The sequence below is a fragment of the Eutrigla gurnardus genome, assembly GCF_963514095.1.
Source record: "Eutrigla gurnardus genome assembly, chromosome: 16".
In the NCBI taxonomy this organism is placed as follows: domain Eukaryota; kingdom Metazoa; phylum Chordata; class Actinopteri; order Perciformes; family Triglidae; genus Eutrigla; species Eutrigla gurnardus.
The window spans coordinates 15,093,618-15,108,609 of NC_139927.1; the positions used below are offsets into that span (position 1 = coordinate 15,093,618).

The 14,992-nt window shown below is 41.0% G+C and overlaps 1 protein-coding gene across 2 annotated transcripts in view; it reads left to right on the plus strand.

Moving 5' to 3' along the window:
* Positions 1-7,462: 7,462 nt before the first annotated feature.
* The window catches only part of fam184ab (family with sequence similarity 184 member Ab), a 116,256-nt gene continuing 108,726 nt past the window's right edge, over positions 7,463-14,992 (plus strand). Inside the window, exon 1 of one of the 2 annotated variants that reach the window (XM_084031129.1) lies at positions 7,463-7,698. In XM_084031129.1, the coding sequence (XP_083887255.1) occupies positions 7,537-7,698 (162 nt within the window). In that variant the 5' untranslated portion in view covers positions 7,463-7,536. The remainder of the gene's footprint in view (positions 7,699-14,992) is intronic. The other variant, XM_084031130.1, reaches the window with a different exon arrangement.

The following is a 14,992-nucleotide window of genomic DNA, read 5'->3' on the forward strand; positions in this document are numbered from 1 at the left end:
TGGCGGCTCCCTTTAAAAAAAAAAAAGACCAGTCTGCTCTGATTGGTTAAAATAGGGTGCAACTTCGGGAATGTAGTGAGTGAGATCTATTCTAATAAGCCTATCTATTCTCTCCATGGCTATCAGAATGGTGACAGCTGAGCCAGTGGCTCGCAGCTAACGGTGTTAACATCAATAACAGTGGAAACTACAGTGCGATGCAGAGTGTCAAACCTTTTAAAGTATATTTTGATGCTGATACATTTGACTGAAGTTTGAGTTTGAATGCAGGACTTTTACTTTAAAGTCTGAATACTTCTTCTTCCATTAAAAGTAGTTCCCCTTGTCTACAGTACTGCTGCTACATTACTCTGAACGTTCTTCCATTTCCTCTCCATTTCACTCCAAGCAAACAGTGCAGCAGCTGTGTTAATCAGGACCTGCAGCTGCTGCAGGGTTCGGTTGACGACCTCTTTCATACAGGACTGCAAACCCGCGTCTCAGGAGAAACGCCGACACTCTCTGTGTTTGTGTGTTTGCATTGGAATCATTTCAGGTGATGGAACACCAACTCGGAAAGAAAAAGCAAAGCTGGGGCACTAAAATCCATCTCTGCTTCAGTCCGCATAGAACGGTGACCTATTAACACAAGTGTTTACAAAGCATTACACCAAATTAAAACTCCTGTGAGTTATGTTGGCCAACAAATATATAATGTTCTTTAATATTTCTGAATATGGGATTGCTGTTTAACATCTCCCGTAATTATAACACCAAGCTAATGGACCGATGTTACTGATTTCTAATCACGAAGATCAATAGTGACCAATCTTACAGGTCCATTTATTTTGGCTCAAACTTGTAATCCTTTTAAATCAGTAAAAATATAATATATAGATATAAAAAAATCTTCTCAGAAAGAAGGCAATAATATAGGTGGGTCCACTGGAGACTGTCACAATTGTTCATTCCATCTTTTATTCGTTACTTACCTGCAAGAAGACGTATTTACCGAGATGACAGTATCTGTTAGTGATAGTCCAGGACCTGACGTCCACGGTCAGTTTTTCTAATTTGATTTTGTGACCGAAGACAGGATTTAATAAATGAAGGACATGGGGCTGATATTCTGTTCCTGTCTCAGCAAGATGACCGGATTTGTTGAAAAACAGAGGAAGTGAGCCAAAGTGCTGCTCCCTCTGAGTGTATTTTAGTTTTATTGATTTACTGATATGAGGATAGAGGAACAAATGTCCCCTGGCAGCACACTTCAATGACAAACGCATGATGCCAAAGGAGAGTGGCCTTCAGAGGGCCTGGTCTCACTATATAATGGTTCTTCTCACTATAATAAATTCATTGTTTCTAACAATACTGAATATAATTTATAGCCCAGCATTGGAATGAGTGCTGCTGTACTTGGGCATATGTGATCTTCTATTATTACCCAAATAGTCAAAATAACTTGACCCAACAGTGGCTTAAATCTAGCACCAGATTTGGTCTAAGTGCACTCGGCTGTGTGCAGGGCCGGTATCTGGCCAAAGTCTGGCACAAGCACGGCAAACTGGAGCTGGAAAATCGAACCAAACCTGGCATCAATTCACAGTGTAGGCCAGACTCCAGTCACATTTGGTCACTTGGTGCCAGAACAAACTCAAGCATCCTGTGATCTATCGGACTCTGCTGGCAAACCCGAAATGTAAGTTCAAGCAAAATCAATATTTGTCTATTTGGAAGCTGTGTCTTTTGTACATTTGTTATGTTTCTTAGTTTCTAGCCAAGAGGTAGGAAAAAAGGTATAGAGGTATCAAGGAACATGGACACCTTTATTATCCGCATGGGTGAATTTCTTGTACAGCTAGCAGTGACCAAATAACAATCAAACAAACAATAAATACGACATAAAGATCACATTGGGTTGTTTAAAAGGCCAACTGGAACAGAGACTAATAGGGTTTTAAGTATATTGGTGTATGTCTTGTTTCTGGACACACGGAAGCAACTGTAACTCCCTGGACAAGGGGAGGCTTGTATCAACCAGGACTGACTGGGTCTTCCCCAAAGTCCTTACCTTAAGCAGGTGATGAAGGTCCATTCAAGGTTGTGCAATATTGCTGCACACTTTGACAATACCCTTCTGTTCTGATTTTTTAAGGGATGTCAGTCAGCAAATGTGAGTACTGCTTCAATGAAGTAGGAATAAAACAATTTCATGAAGCTATTGTTGACATTAACGCTTCGAGGCTTTTGATAAAAGTGAAACGATGGGTACTGCTGCACCATGTCAACAGGCGGTTAATTAATCACCATTAATCACCATTAATCACCACAGGAGTGATTACTGTAGAATTCTTCCCCTTACGTTTTTATCATCTCTTTAGTTTTGGACACATTCATGTCCAAAAAGGAGGAATTAAATCAGTCTGTGAATGCCGCCGCTACAGGGCTATAATCAGGCTCATCACAGAATCGCCAGCAAACTTAATGATATAAAGAACATCGGATAAAACGCAATTGACCTACGCACACTGTGACCTATCAGTTAGGAAGTTCATCAGCCAGCATATCAGGCCAGGATCAATGTTGTGGATGCTCTCTAACCTTCCTGTTAAAATCTGAGGCTGGATACAATTAAAAGCGGAGGAGAAATCAATAAGAGCTAGTCCCACAAAAGTCTGTGCACCCTCTAGTTGTGCCAGAATCAAATTTAATAGGGTGCCTGTCGCATCCTCAACACACCTGCCTGACCTTTAAGGAAATTGAAGCGGGTCCAAATTTGCTTGAACTTTTGCTCAAATGCACATCCTTCACAATCTTCTCAAATGATTTCATAATAAAAGGAGCAAGCGCCACCGGCCGATAGTCATTAGGTGACTTTGGAACTTTATTTTTTGGCACTGGTGCGATTGTGGAATCCTTCCAAAGAAGAGGAACCCTGCCGGGTTGGAGTTATGAAGTGAAATTAAAAACAGAATATATCTGCCTGCTGATCGCCACAACTTTTAAGTGTACCACCTCCGATTCCATCTGGGCTGGGACGTTTCCTTTCCTTTACAGCCTTCCTTTCAGGACCTTGCATCTATTATGATGCACACTTTTCCACTCGGGAACTCAGGAACTGCATTTTTTTTAAAACTGCCTTCGCTTCACTAAAAATCACGGCCATTAAAACAAGAATGAAATGTGTTCAGTTCATTAATGTCAGGATTTCCATTAAGGAAAATGAGACACTTCTCATCACACCCTCCCATGCAGGCTCTGAATTACCAGTACTGAGCATGTTCTCTACTTTGTCCTTGTAGCTATACTTAGCACTTTGAACTTTTAGACAGATCCTGTCTTCGTGCCAAGCTAGGCATATAGCCTTGTGGCTCAACACACAGCCGTAGCAGTGGTATATTCTTGGCAAGGAAGCAAACAAATGCATTTCTCGCAATGTCACACCGTTGTCCCATAATGCAGTAATGATTTTTAAACACACGTTGGCCCATTAGCAGGCCCATATGGGCGTCCTTAATAATGCTACACACGCAGAAAGAGACGTGTCGGGACGCTGGATGGAAAGCCATGGGATCAACTAAACAATTCAATCATCCTATCGGGGACCATAAATGTCTGCAACAAGTTTCATCGCAATTCATCCCACTATAGATGAGATGGACCCACTGTCACTTCCATAAGTAGACCTTTGTTGCTAGCGTTGCTATAAAAAAAAGACACCAGGGAGCGTTTACAACAGAGTCTTCCCCCTGAGATATTATTTTACAGCGATACATCTCGCCGACCAGATGACATCCTGTCAGTCATCAGCTATTGCTTGATTGTGTCCCTGAATGTTTTATCCTGTTTGTAAGTCGAGGCTTTGTAGGTTTTTGGTGGTAAATGATTGTAGATGTTGTGGGATTTGTTATTGACGCCCCCCTACCTCTGCTGTGGGTAGATGCACACAAACCAACAACTGAGCCTTGTGTGATAACCTTGAACGCTGCAATGAATCGTTTCAGCATCTGGGAGCGTAATCCCTTTATATTGATGGACCTTGAGGCTGTTTCTTGTTTAACCTCATATTAAATGCACTCTATGAATACTGACTTGCCTTTTCTCCGACAACTAAACTTGTTCATCCGTTTGTGTTTGTAGCATCGCCAATACGTCTTCACTGTCCTCTGTGGTTTAACGAGCTATTGACCCACAACAAGACAAAGTCTAGACAACAATTAATTCACTCATTGGCTTCAAGCTTCAGTGAAGGAGAATGACTGTGTGTGTGTGTGTGTGTGTGTGTGTGTGTGTGTAATTTCACATCTCCTCAGTTTGTGAATCTTGAAAAAATGGACCTTCCTCTAACCCCCGTTGTAGCGTTGCTTCTGCTGTAGGTATCCAGTTTGTCATGACAACCGGGCCACATTTATACATCTTTGATAGCGGCACACATAATGTATATACAAGGCTGAAGGTGTTAAACGTGGCATGGCAATGCCCCACTTATTCATGAATTTGCAACATTTTGAATCCGTCATTGGTGAAATTGGACCATTTAGTTACGCAGACACGCAGGCAGTGAACTCCCACAGTGTTACAAAAATCCTGTGGAGGCAGAAATAGAAACCATATAAAACAAATCTGCGTCATCCCTGTAATTATGACTGTGAAAGTTCTGCCTGCAGCTGCCATTTCAGCCAGTTTAAAAAAATGTTATTTCAGTGAAGCTTTGATAGAAGAAGTGACGCCACTGAAATTCAACTCGGTGCCTTCATGTTGCACGTACTTCACATGTCCTCCCTACTGGGATTACTGTTCACATCCGCTGGCAAAAAACTATGAGGAGAGAAAAAAGAGAATGTCTTTTTATTTTTCACAAATTACTTTTCATGTTGAAAACACTACCGGATGCCAGGACTAAACCAAGAACTTATTTTTAGAAGAAAAATTTTGGATTTTGACGATGTGCACCTTCGTTTTAGGTATAAATTAAACATTTGCTTGTCATGTTTTATAATCTTCAAACAGGAAGCGACACGGTTGTTGAGGTAACATCCATTTGCGCACCAGATGGTGGGCAAGGTTTTAATCTTGATGAAAACATGCAACAGCATGCAAGCTGAGAACGGCGTCAGATGCTCATATATCATCTTTCCTATACAACATTTAAAGGACCCCGACTGCTGTTTATGGTTGACAGCTGATGTTTACCAAAAATAATTCTGACAAAGATTAAGTGTGAAAACCTGTCTAAGGTGATGCATTTATGTTGTGCAAATAAAGTGGCGCTGGATGATGATGGATGGTTCAGGTCAGCCAGGATACTTTTAGCCAAGGCACAAACAAAATATGTGGGGAATACAATACAGCACTTTAACAGTCATTTTGTGGTTTTATTCTTTGTATATGATGTGCCTCAAGCATTGTACCTAAATAATATGACACAGATACTTGATTAATCAATTGAAATATAGACCATTTCACAGTACATGTGTGAAATAATGCTGACACGGGTCATTATGTCACTGAACACACTGGTGCCAAGCTGGTCGTATTTTACATGTATTTGATTGTGATGGAGCATCTTTGTGAACAACCATAAAACATATTTAATCATATTCAGGAACGGTGAACATTCTGTCAAAGTTTTTTATCATTTTGAGGAGGTGGTGCACAAAATTTATCAGAAGAACGTACTCCTTTAAAAAAACAAAACAAAACAAAAAACATACATATTCTTTTGTTGCAGTCTGAGAATGACATCAGCTGCCAGGAAGTAAAGATGAACCCATGCTGTTGCCTCGCAATGCAATTCTGTTGATTTAGATACATTGCACAATGTATATTTACACACAGCCTACTTATTGTGAAGCTAAGTTTACCCAACTGTGAATATATATCACTACAAATGAAGACATCGCACAGTAAACCCTCATTATAGCAAATCCATAGATAAACTATAATTGTCAAGGAGATAACCAGTATTGATTTCAATAATCATGATATATGGGCATACATATGCACCCGAAAGACTGCCAGTCGACCGAATGTTAAAAATAGACTTTTCCCCGTCTTGTCAAAAAATCTCAGCATTATTAGGTGTTGGCCACACTTAGCAGTCAGGCTTTTCACCACAATATGACAACTGTGACGTCCCTAGAAAGTAGGGGATAATAGAAATGTATCTCTGAGAAGTGAACCTCATGGCTAAGTAATTTAAAAGCTCTCAACTGCGTTGTTGATTCTAAAATGTTATTTTAGACCATGACTTACCCCTAATAGACTATTCTTTGTATTGGATTATTATTATTTATTAATTCGTTTTTTTAAACTTTTTTTTGTTGGGCTTTTCAACAGACAAGAATTGTTCACATATACAGTTTAAATTCTACCGGTAATTAGAAGTTGAGTGACATTATAGGGCTGCACAGTGGTGTAGTGGGTAGCACTGTCTATATGTTGGCCCTGTGATAGACTGGCGACCTGTCCAGGGTGAACCCTGCCTTCGCCCAATGATAGCTGGGATCGGCTCCAGTCCCCCCACGACCCTGAATACAGGATAAGCGGTAGACAATGGATGGATGGATGGAGTGATGTCACTCAATATAGTATAACAACACAGAAATAACAGGAAAAGAACAAACAAAACATTTGTTTCACATCATTTAATTAGATATTTTAAGAACCACAGTAAACTTTTTAAAAAATATTGTTGTTACAGCACATGATGGGTGGGCAATGTGATGAGACTATGCCAATTAGTTGTTTAGTCCAATTAATTAGGCTAGTTCAGCTGATGTAGTCTATATAATAGATCTGTCTGTCTTTTATTTTGAAGAAGGGCAGCTACGGAAACGACTAGTTCCTTCAAAGTGTAATTTTAAATTTAAACCAAGGTATTTGCCGAACAACACCGCCCACCCCCTCGAACGCCACACGCTCACGCGTCCATTTACACATTTTTCTTTTTCCGACGGTACCTGAAGGCAGCGCTACTCCCATCCTACGTGAATGCAGCATAAACTGTTGAGGTGATCCATGGCAACAGAAGCACAGCAACTAACTGCCGAGCCCGTCTCTCTCCCTCTCTCTCTCTCACACACACACACACACACACACACTCTCCCGTGAATGTAGCCGGAATGCACCGAGGACAAATCACTCTTAACGGCTCCCATTGAGCAATTCTGTCATCAAGGTGACCGACCAGGAGCCCGCCGACAGCCCGAAAAAAGCTCTACATCGGCGCCAGGTGACAGCGAACAGGACCCGCTGAAAACGGACACAAGATGGTTGTAGCTAACGTTTCTGGAGCTTAAAATCCCACAAAACCACCATTCGGTGTGTACTATTATCCGGACTCGACCAAAAATGAAACCCATTTTTTAGCAGTTTTCTGGACTAAAACGGTTTCGTGTATTATTATTTTTTTGATTGATTCCGTTGTGTCCCCGACACCGTCCCGGTCCTCTCTCCAGCCGGTAGTCTCCCTCCCCCCCGCCCCCTTCAGCGAAGTCCGATTTATTATCACAGCTCATATCTCTGCTAAGCATCTGGAGCATCATCGTGAAGATGGCGACCGGGTCGGGTTGGCAGCAGTACTACTGCCCTGCCAGTCAGGGGAAATTTAGCTCGTCCTCGACAACCGGCGTGTCCTTTCAGACCGGCATCACCATGGAATATACCCAAGACCTGCACCTGAAGATGAGCAAGAAAATAGCCCAGCTAACAAAGGTAAGGAGTGTTATAGCGAGGCCTGTGCTGCACTCTCCCCGAGCACTGTCACCAACCCGTGGGTAAGAGACCCTGGAACGTTACCCACCGTTCGCGTATGAACCGGGCACCGAACTCCGTCCGGATTTTTACCTATTTAGTCATTAATCTCTGACTGATGAACGATTCGGTTCCAACAAGATTTAGTTTTTTCCCCCCTGAATTTCAATACTCTTCTAGTACTTTCGGCGTTCGTAAAACACAAATAGTACTTTTCTAGATAAAATAATTAAATCATATAATTGACTGCTCACTACAGCCACATTTTGGTGTAAGGAATACGGTGATGCTGCTTTGTATTTTAATTATACGCCGAATTAAAATTCAGCTACTGTGTTATTCTTCAATATCTTTGTAATCTTTGTAAAAGCAGGCATTAAAGTCAAACGGCACAATAAAAACCCTTAAAAACGATGAAGTCCCTCGACGGAGTTTGGAGAAAATAAAAATCTCCGTTCTCACTAGAAAGAACGGCACACTTGGGAGGATCGAGGTGCCTGAAGGCGAACCCGGTCTGTTCGGATGTTCCATCAATACCGACTCATTATAGCCACAATAATCCGATCAGTCATGAATCACCTGTAGCAGCACAGGCTGTGCTGGCATTTAGTTTGACTTGCCCATGTTAATGTTGTTCTGGGGGGCTTTATAAATAAAGATGCAGCTAAATAAGGCACCCACAAACTTTGATCCTTCATGATGAGGAGCAGTACTTGGAAATAAGACACAGGCTTGCTGATAACGGGGCATTTTATATACAATTCCCCATGCTCTCCCCTTATTCGTGTATTTAGAATATTTTATTATTTTCTTTTCCATTTCCCCTGTCATGTGTGTTGAATATTTGCATGCATATTTATTCAATGTGTACTGTTCCTAGTATGTATTTGATTCAGTAGCTCATTAACTGAATTATTTCAGCTAAACCTTGTATTTATTTTGACCCAGCTGACTATGGGATGTTGCATTTCTACACCCGCCGGGCTTTGAAGGGCATTTCAAATGTTTTCTGTTCTTTTTTGCCCCGAGGAGCAGCGCTTTCATCTCTCACTTGCCAAAATGACAGGGTTCAAACTTCTATCACAGAGTAGCAACCTCTCCGCCACATTCAGCCTGGGTCAAAGCCTGTTTGTAGCTGTGTATGTCATTATCATCAAGCTGTAGGTGTAACGGAGCCGCACACGTGTTTCAAGCTAGCTTTGTTGGAGAGGCCTCCTCCTTGCCTCTGAAGGTTTTACACCTTAACTTGGCTATGTCCTCCAAGGATGTGCGACTGACACTAATGTAAGATTTGTGCTCTCGGTATTATTTCTCTTTGTTGCTGAGGAAGTGGAGTGGAAAAAAAAAAAAATCATACTTCAGCAGCCTTGCGGGCGAGGTTTGTGCCGAGCCTTAGTGCAGAATGGGCTCTTTAAAGTCACATTGAAATGAAAACGAAGCCCTTCTCACCTTGTTTACCAACTCTCTTCATAATCAATGCACGCCTAGAAACTGCATGCATTATATTTTCTTATCAAGTTACTTTTGTGTTTTTATTTTACCAGTAGCCATATTAAAAGTAACAATTATAAATAACAAAAATCTGTTTCTACCAAACAGATTTTTTTTTATCCAGTCACACGTCTTGAGCCCTTCCTATTTAGCCCACTATGATCTTGAAATGTTTAAGCTTTCACCTATTGGTGTATTATTATTATTACTTCAAATGCTTATCAAATTCACCCTTTTTATAGAAGTCATTTTGTGCTTGAAATTCTAATTCACAACTTGGGATTTTCATAGACGTTTCAGAGTTGCAGGTTGGCTCTTTAACTTAATCAATCATTTCATTTACGTTACATTAAAGGAATCATAATTTGTTGTGTTGTGGTGACTACATAACATGTATTTATCAGAATCCAGTAAAGCTGGTAAGATTTGGCTCAAATTCTGGCTTAAATTAGTTTGAAAACTGTCTATCCGTCGGTTGAGCATTTAATGAGTTTATCTTCACAATAAAGTACTTTGTTTTAGCCACTTTTTATCCATCCATCCATCGTCTACCACTTTATCCTGTATTAAGGGGCTGGAGCCGATCCCAGCTGTCATTGGGCAAAGGCAGGGTACACCCTGGACAGGACGCCAGTCTATCACAGGGCCAACATGTAGAGACAAACAACCATTCACTCTCACATTCACACATACGGCCAATTTAGAGTCATCAATGAACCTATCCCCATCCTGCATGTCTTTGGACTGTGGGAGGAAGCCGGAGAACCCGGAGAGAACCCACGCTTACACGGGGAGAACATGCAAACTCCACACAGAAGGGACCCGAACCCAAACCGGGAATCAAACCCGGGACCCTCTTGCTGTGAGGCAACAGTGCTACCCACTACACCACCGTGTAGCCTGCCACTTTTATATGTAGATATATTTTGACCTGCAAATTACCAAAAGGGCACGGAACAATACCAAATAACAACACGAAAAAATGCTAAAAATAACATTTGTTGGAAAAGAATTATGCACCAAACATTGTCTCATTAGCTGTGCTAAATCCGCATAAATACATGAATGTCTTTCTTTCTTTCTTTCTTTGGGGGGAAAGGCCAAGCAGACAGTGGCATTTGCAAACCTCTGCCGAGGATTTTAACATTGTGAAAAGTCAAAATATTAACATTGAATGCATCATCATGCAAAGTTTAACTGCAGTGTAAAGAATGTGATATGTCACTTCATAAGGGGTAGATTACGGAGTTGCAATTTTAAAATATTTCCAGCATATAGATCATGAAATTCCTTATGAAATGTCCTAATTTTATCTGCTTTATTTTAAAAAAGACGATAAGATATTAAACCTATACACTAGATATAATATGCAGGTAAAGGTCGAGATGAGCAGCATTTCCAGCTAGTGTTCCTCAACTAAAACAATAGTGGATGTTTTTTTTTCCATGTGAAGTCACATGATTCCCACGGGCATCACATCTGAGCCTCCTATCTCCCGTGCCTTGTCGTATTAAGCCACAACAAAGCAGGAGAATGGGCTGATAGCATGCGGGGCCATCTGCTCATGCCGACCCGCTGATCTCCGAGGGGCCGGAGCTGCATTCAGGACCACGTACCAACCTTGAAACCTCTCTGAGCAGTTCTCTGACACATTACAGGCTGGTTGAATTCCACCTTACTGTGTCTGAGGAGGATGACTTGAGAGTGATCGAGGCATCTGAATTTTTCATCTCGTCCACTGGCCTACTTTTAATCCTGAGTGTCTTTTTGTGTTTTTACTTTGCAATATTATGATTGATCAAGATCGGTTTTACTTCCGACACTCTTGTGAATGTCAAGTTCCTTTCCATATTTCAGGGCATTTTAACTGACCTCTGAATCTCCTGATTTCTGATGATTATCTGCTCTTTAGTAATGCACCGGTACAATAGTACAGTGTGCAGCGGAGTTGTCGGCTCAGCTTTGACTCAGACATTGGCTCTGTACGCGTTTGCAGGGACTTCATGCACTGTCAGTAAATCAGTCATTGATTGCTATTCTCCTGTGGGATTGAATTTCACGATTTGTGACGCAGGACTTGTTTGCTGCCACTGTTATTTAAGACTTCTTGCAGTAATTTTTAATCCCACAAAGCTGCTTTCCAGCCCTTTGTGGAGTTCAGGCTCTGCAAGGATTTTGCTGTCATAATTTTTTTTTGGAACGCCGTATTTCACAAGTTATACTCCCTGATGGTTATGCCTTTTTTTTATTGTAGAGCCTCTGTCAGGAAGAAGGCAATGTAGGGGTTTTGCTGCTATGGCAACAAGTTTTATATAAATTATAATTCAGGGCAATGGCATGTAAGAAGGAAGCTGAGGATTAAAAAAAAAAAAAATAAGCCTGATTTTGTAACCTGTCCACAGTGAATCAGGGTGGAAATGTCTTAGTTGCAGAAGGAGTGCTGGGAAACGGAGCGGGCAACGTGTCATTTTGCATCGTCGGGAGAATGCCTTAAAAGGACAGTGTGTAACGTTTTAAGTAATTTATGTTAAACTAATTTATACACTAATTTCATAAGTGTATAATTACCTCTGTCAATAATCTGATTTATCCACGTAAGCAAAACATTTCTTATTTGTATTCACAGTGGACGGGTAAGTCCTCAGCAGGCTTCCATGTCGTTCTGCCATTTTGAAAACTATAACCGCCGCGGCGGGACATAAACGCCTAAACACGTAGCGACTTTTACGGAGTTTTCATCCGCCTGTGATGCATACATACTGGACACCGGCGAGCCCAAGCCGCTTAGTGTGTGTGTGCGTGTGTGCGTGCGTGTGTGTGTGTGTGTCATCAGCAATGCCTGACTGACTTTAGTGTCAAAGTGAGTCAGAAATAGACCTCTGAGCTCTACATGTATTTGCGGACGAAGGGATTGAAAGAGACAGATATAATGAAATACTGTAGTGTGTGTGTGTGTGTGTACAAGTCATATTCTGTAGTGCTGCAGGCATCACTACGGCATCATACATAAACTATTAGACAACATAGTAGATACATTTGGAAACTCCTGTCGGCTTCCTGTCAATTATTTCTGATATCATGTAGCAGACAGATATACCAATATGTGTAAGATATAATACACTAAAAATGTTTTTTTTCCCTTCCTGATACCGATTCTGATGCCTGAACCGATCCAAATACCAGTGGATAAAAAACAAAAATATATATAGTTATTATTATTTATTTCAACAGCTGCATGCTCCTTGGTCTGTACTAAGATGACATGGTTGCTATATGGCTTGACTCGGCTTCAACCCTTTGTAAAACATGAACACATACATACATAGAATTAATGCCAAAGGACTGTCTTATTATCTAGTTCGACAGATTTTCCAGTGTTAAATTTACTAGCTCTGGCTAATGTTAAAGCCTCCACTACCACCTGCCCCATCAGTATTGAGCATGTGCAGAAGCTGCTTACATCATCGATTTCGGACGCAACATCTCATTCATCTTTATTCATGATGAACCACTAATGTATGCATATGAGTACGACACAAAACAAACAGTTTGAGATAATGAGAGGATGGGGCGGTAATGGTGGTAATCCCCTGGTAATTCATATTCCGATTTAACCATTATCGATCGACCGATTGAGCACTGAGGAGAATATAGTGGCAGGATAACACAAAGTTCATGAGCGCAAGCGAGCGTTTCAGTTCTCCTTGAGACAGGAGTTTAGATGGGTGGCATTAGAGGATGTGGCTGAAACGCCAGTCAGTTTACTTGGATAAAGATTAAACTGACAATTAACTTTGGTCTTTGTTATAATTTGATAACCGCGGGTAAAATAGCATAGTAAATTTGTACTACTGGCAGGGAGATTTCTGAAAAAAAGACCTATTAATGTAGAACCCTGACCATTTTGTATTGGCTGTAATTGAAGAAATATATTTTTTTATGCCAAGAAATGTGAATGTGTCTGCACCAGTCCTGCTCATTGAGGGACTGGCTGAAAATACTGCTGAAAACGCACAAATATGCTGTCATCGCTTGGCAACAACGTTTAAGCCGAGGTGTGTGTGTGTGTGTGTGTGTGTGTGTGTGTGTGTGGGGGGGGGGGGGGGGGGGGATTGGGCAGGGTTAGACAGCAGATGGTCTGAGCAACATGATTCCAGACTTCGGAATAAAGTAGGGCTGATTCATGGGGATTTTTAAGGCTGATACCGCTAATTCAAAACCCAAGTTACACATTTTCAAATTAAAACAAAACTATCCAACAAGTTAAATATTAGAATACCCCGAAAAGATGTGACGTGAATTGTACTCCTGGTACATTGGGAAATAAACCTCCTATTACTATTTTTAATGTAATTAATGTGTTTCATATTACTCATACTATGACCTCTCCACCTGCTACTACTTGTCTAAATCTGGCCAACAAATGTAAATTTGGGTCCTTAAAACCTTTATAATATCCTCTTCAACAAAAATCATCTCAAGCATATACTTCCAACACACTGATTAGAAGCATTTATTGTAAACATGATTTTGTTTTCCTGCAGAGAATGTTGGACCTTATTATATACTATACACTTATAGTGACCTTTTTTTTTTATCCCGATCCTTGATTAAAATATCGTCCCATCCACCAGTGAGTACTGGACAAGGTGCAGCGTGAGAGAGACAACAAAACATGGTGAGTGACATCGCAATACAAGCTGTTATCTATCGCAGGAAAAAACAGAAAGCAGGAGTGATGTCACTGTTTTAGGTCCTGAGTATCTCTTCTGCAGGTGACGCGCTTGGCTGCCGGGCCATGAATTTCAGCTTTGTATTCTCTAAATATAAATCTATGAGAATGAAAACACAGAGGTGTGTGTGTGTGTGTGCGTGTGTGTGTGTGTCTGTGTGTGTGAGCTTATTAACCTCTGCAGGATGCTCCTCCACTGATTGTCACAATTCACTGTCAGATTTCATTAAGATACGCCCACACACTCACACTCTCACACGCCGACAGAGAGAAAGATGGGGGGGTGCATATTGGCCTTGAGCACTATCCAGTACAAATAAAACACTGCAGACATGCCTGTTGACTTAACACGCACACGCTTGGATGCACAAACATACACACAGCGGCTCATAGATTCTCGAAGTGTTTTATGCAGGATGATTCGATGAGTCATTCTTAATTTGACCTTGAATGTCTCCGTCGGACAGCCAGAAAGCACTTAGCTGCTCTTCTTTTTTCAGCAGGTGAGGCTAGGGACGGTTCGATATAGGATTTCATCGTGCATCGAGATGAAAAAACACTTACAATAATAGATCGTGGTGAATTTCTATCATTGGGATAATCGAAAATATCGTCACGGGTGACTTAGAATAGCTGTCTACCTCTTTGTCATGGTAGAGAAGTGAAAAATACAGGAGATTATAAAAATACAGGAGACAAAAATACATTTTAACAATGTATTTAAGCAGCGAGACCATAGGATTCATGATCATCCTTAAGTTTATTTGTCTTCCAATTCCAGCTTGACGGAGGTTTGTCTGTAGCCGGTATGTTGTTGTTATTGCTGTTATGGGAGGTGTGAGCTGAGAACTCATTCCAGTGTGGTACGGTGGGATTCTGCTCGACAGTCTGTAAAACCCACAATGAAAAATGCCCCAACCGATCAACCGATTCAATCAAAGATTTAATGTTAAAAACCTTTTAAAAAGCCCATCTGGTCACCGGAGGGAAACAGCAGGTGTGTATAGGATAAGACACACAGGAAGTGAGCAA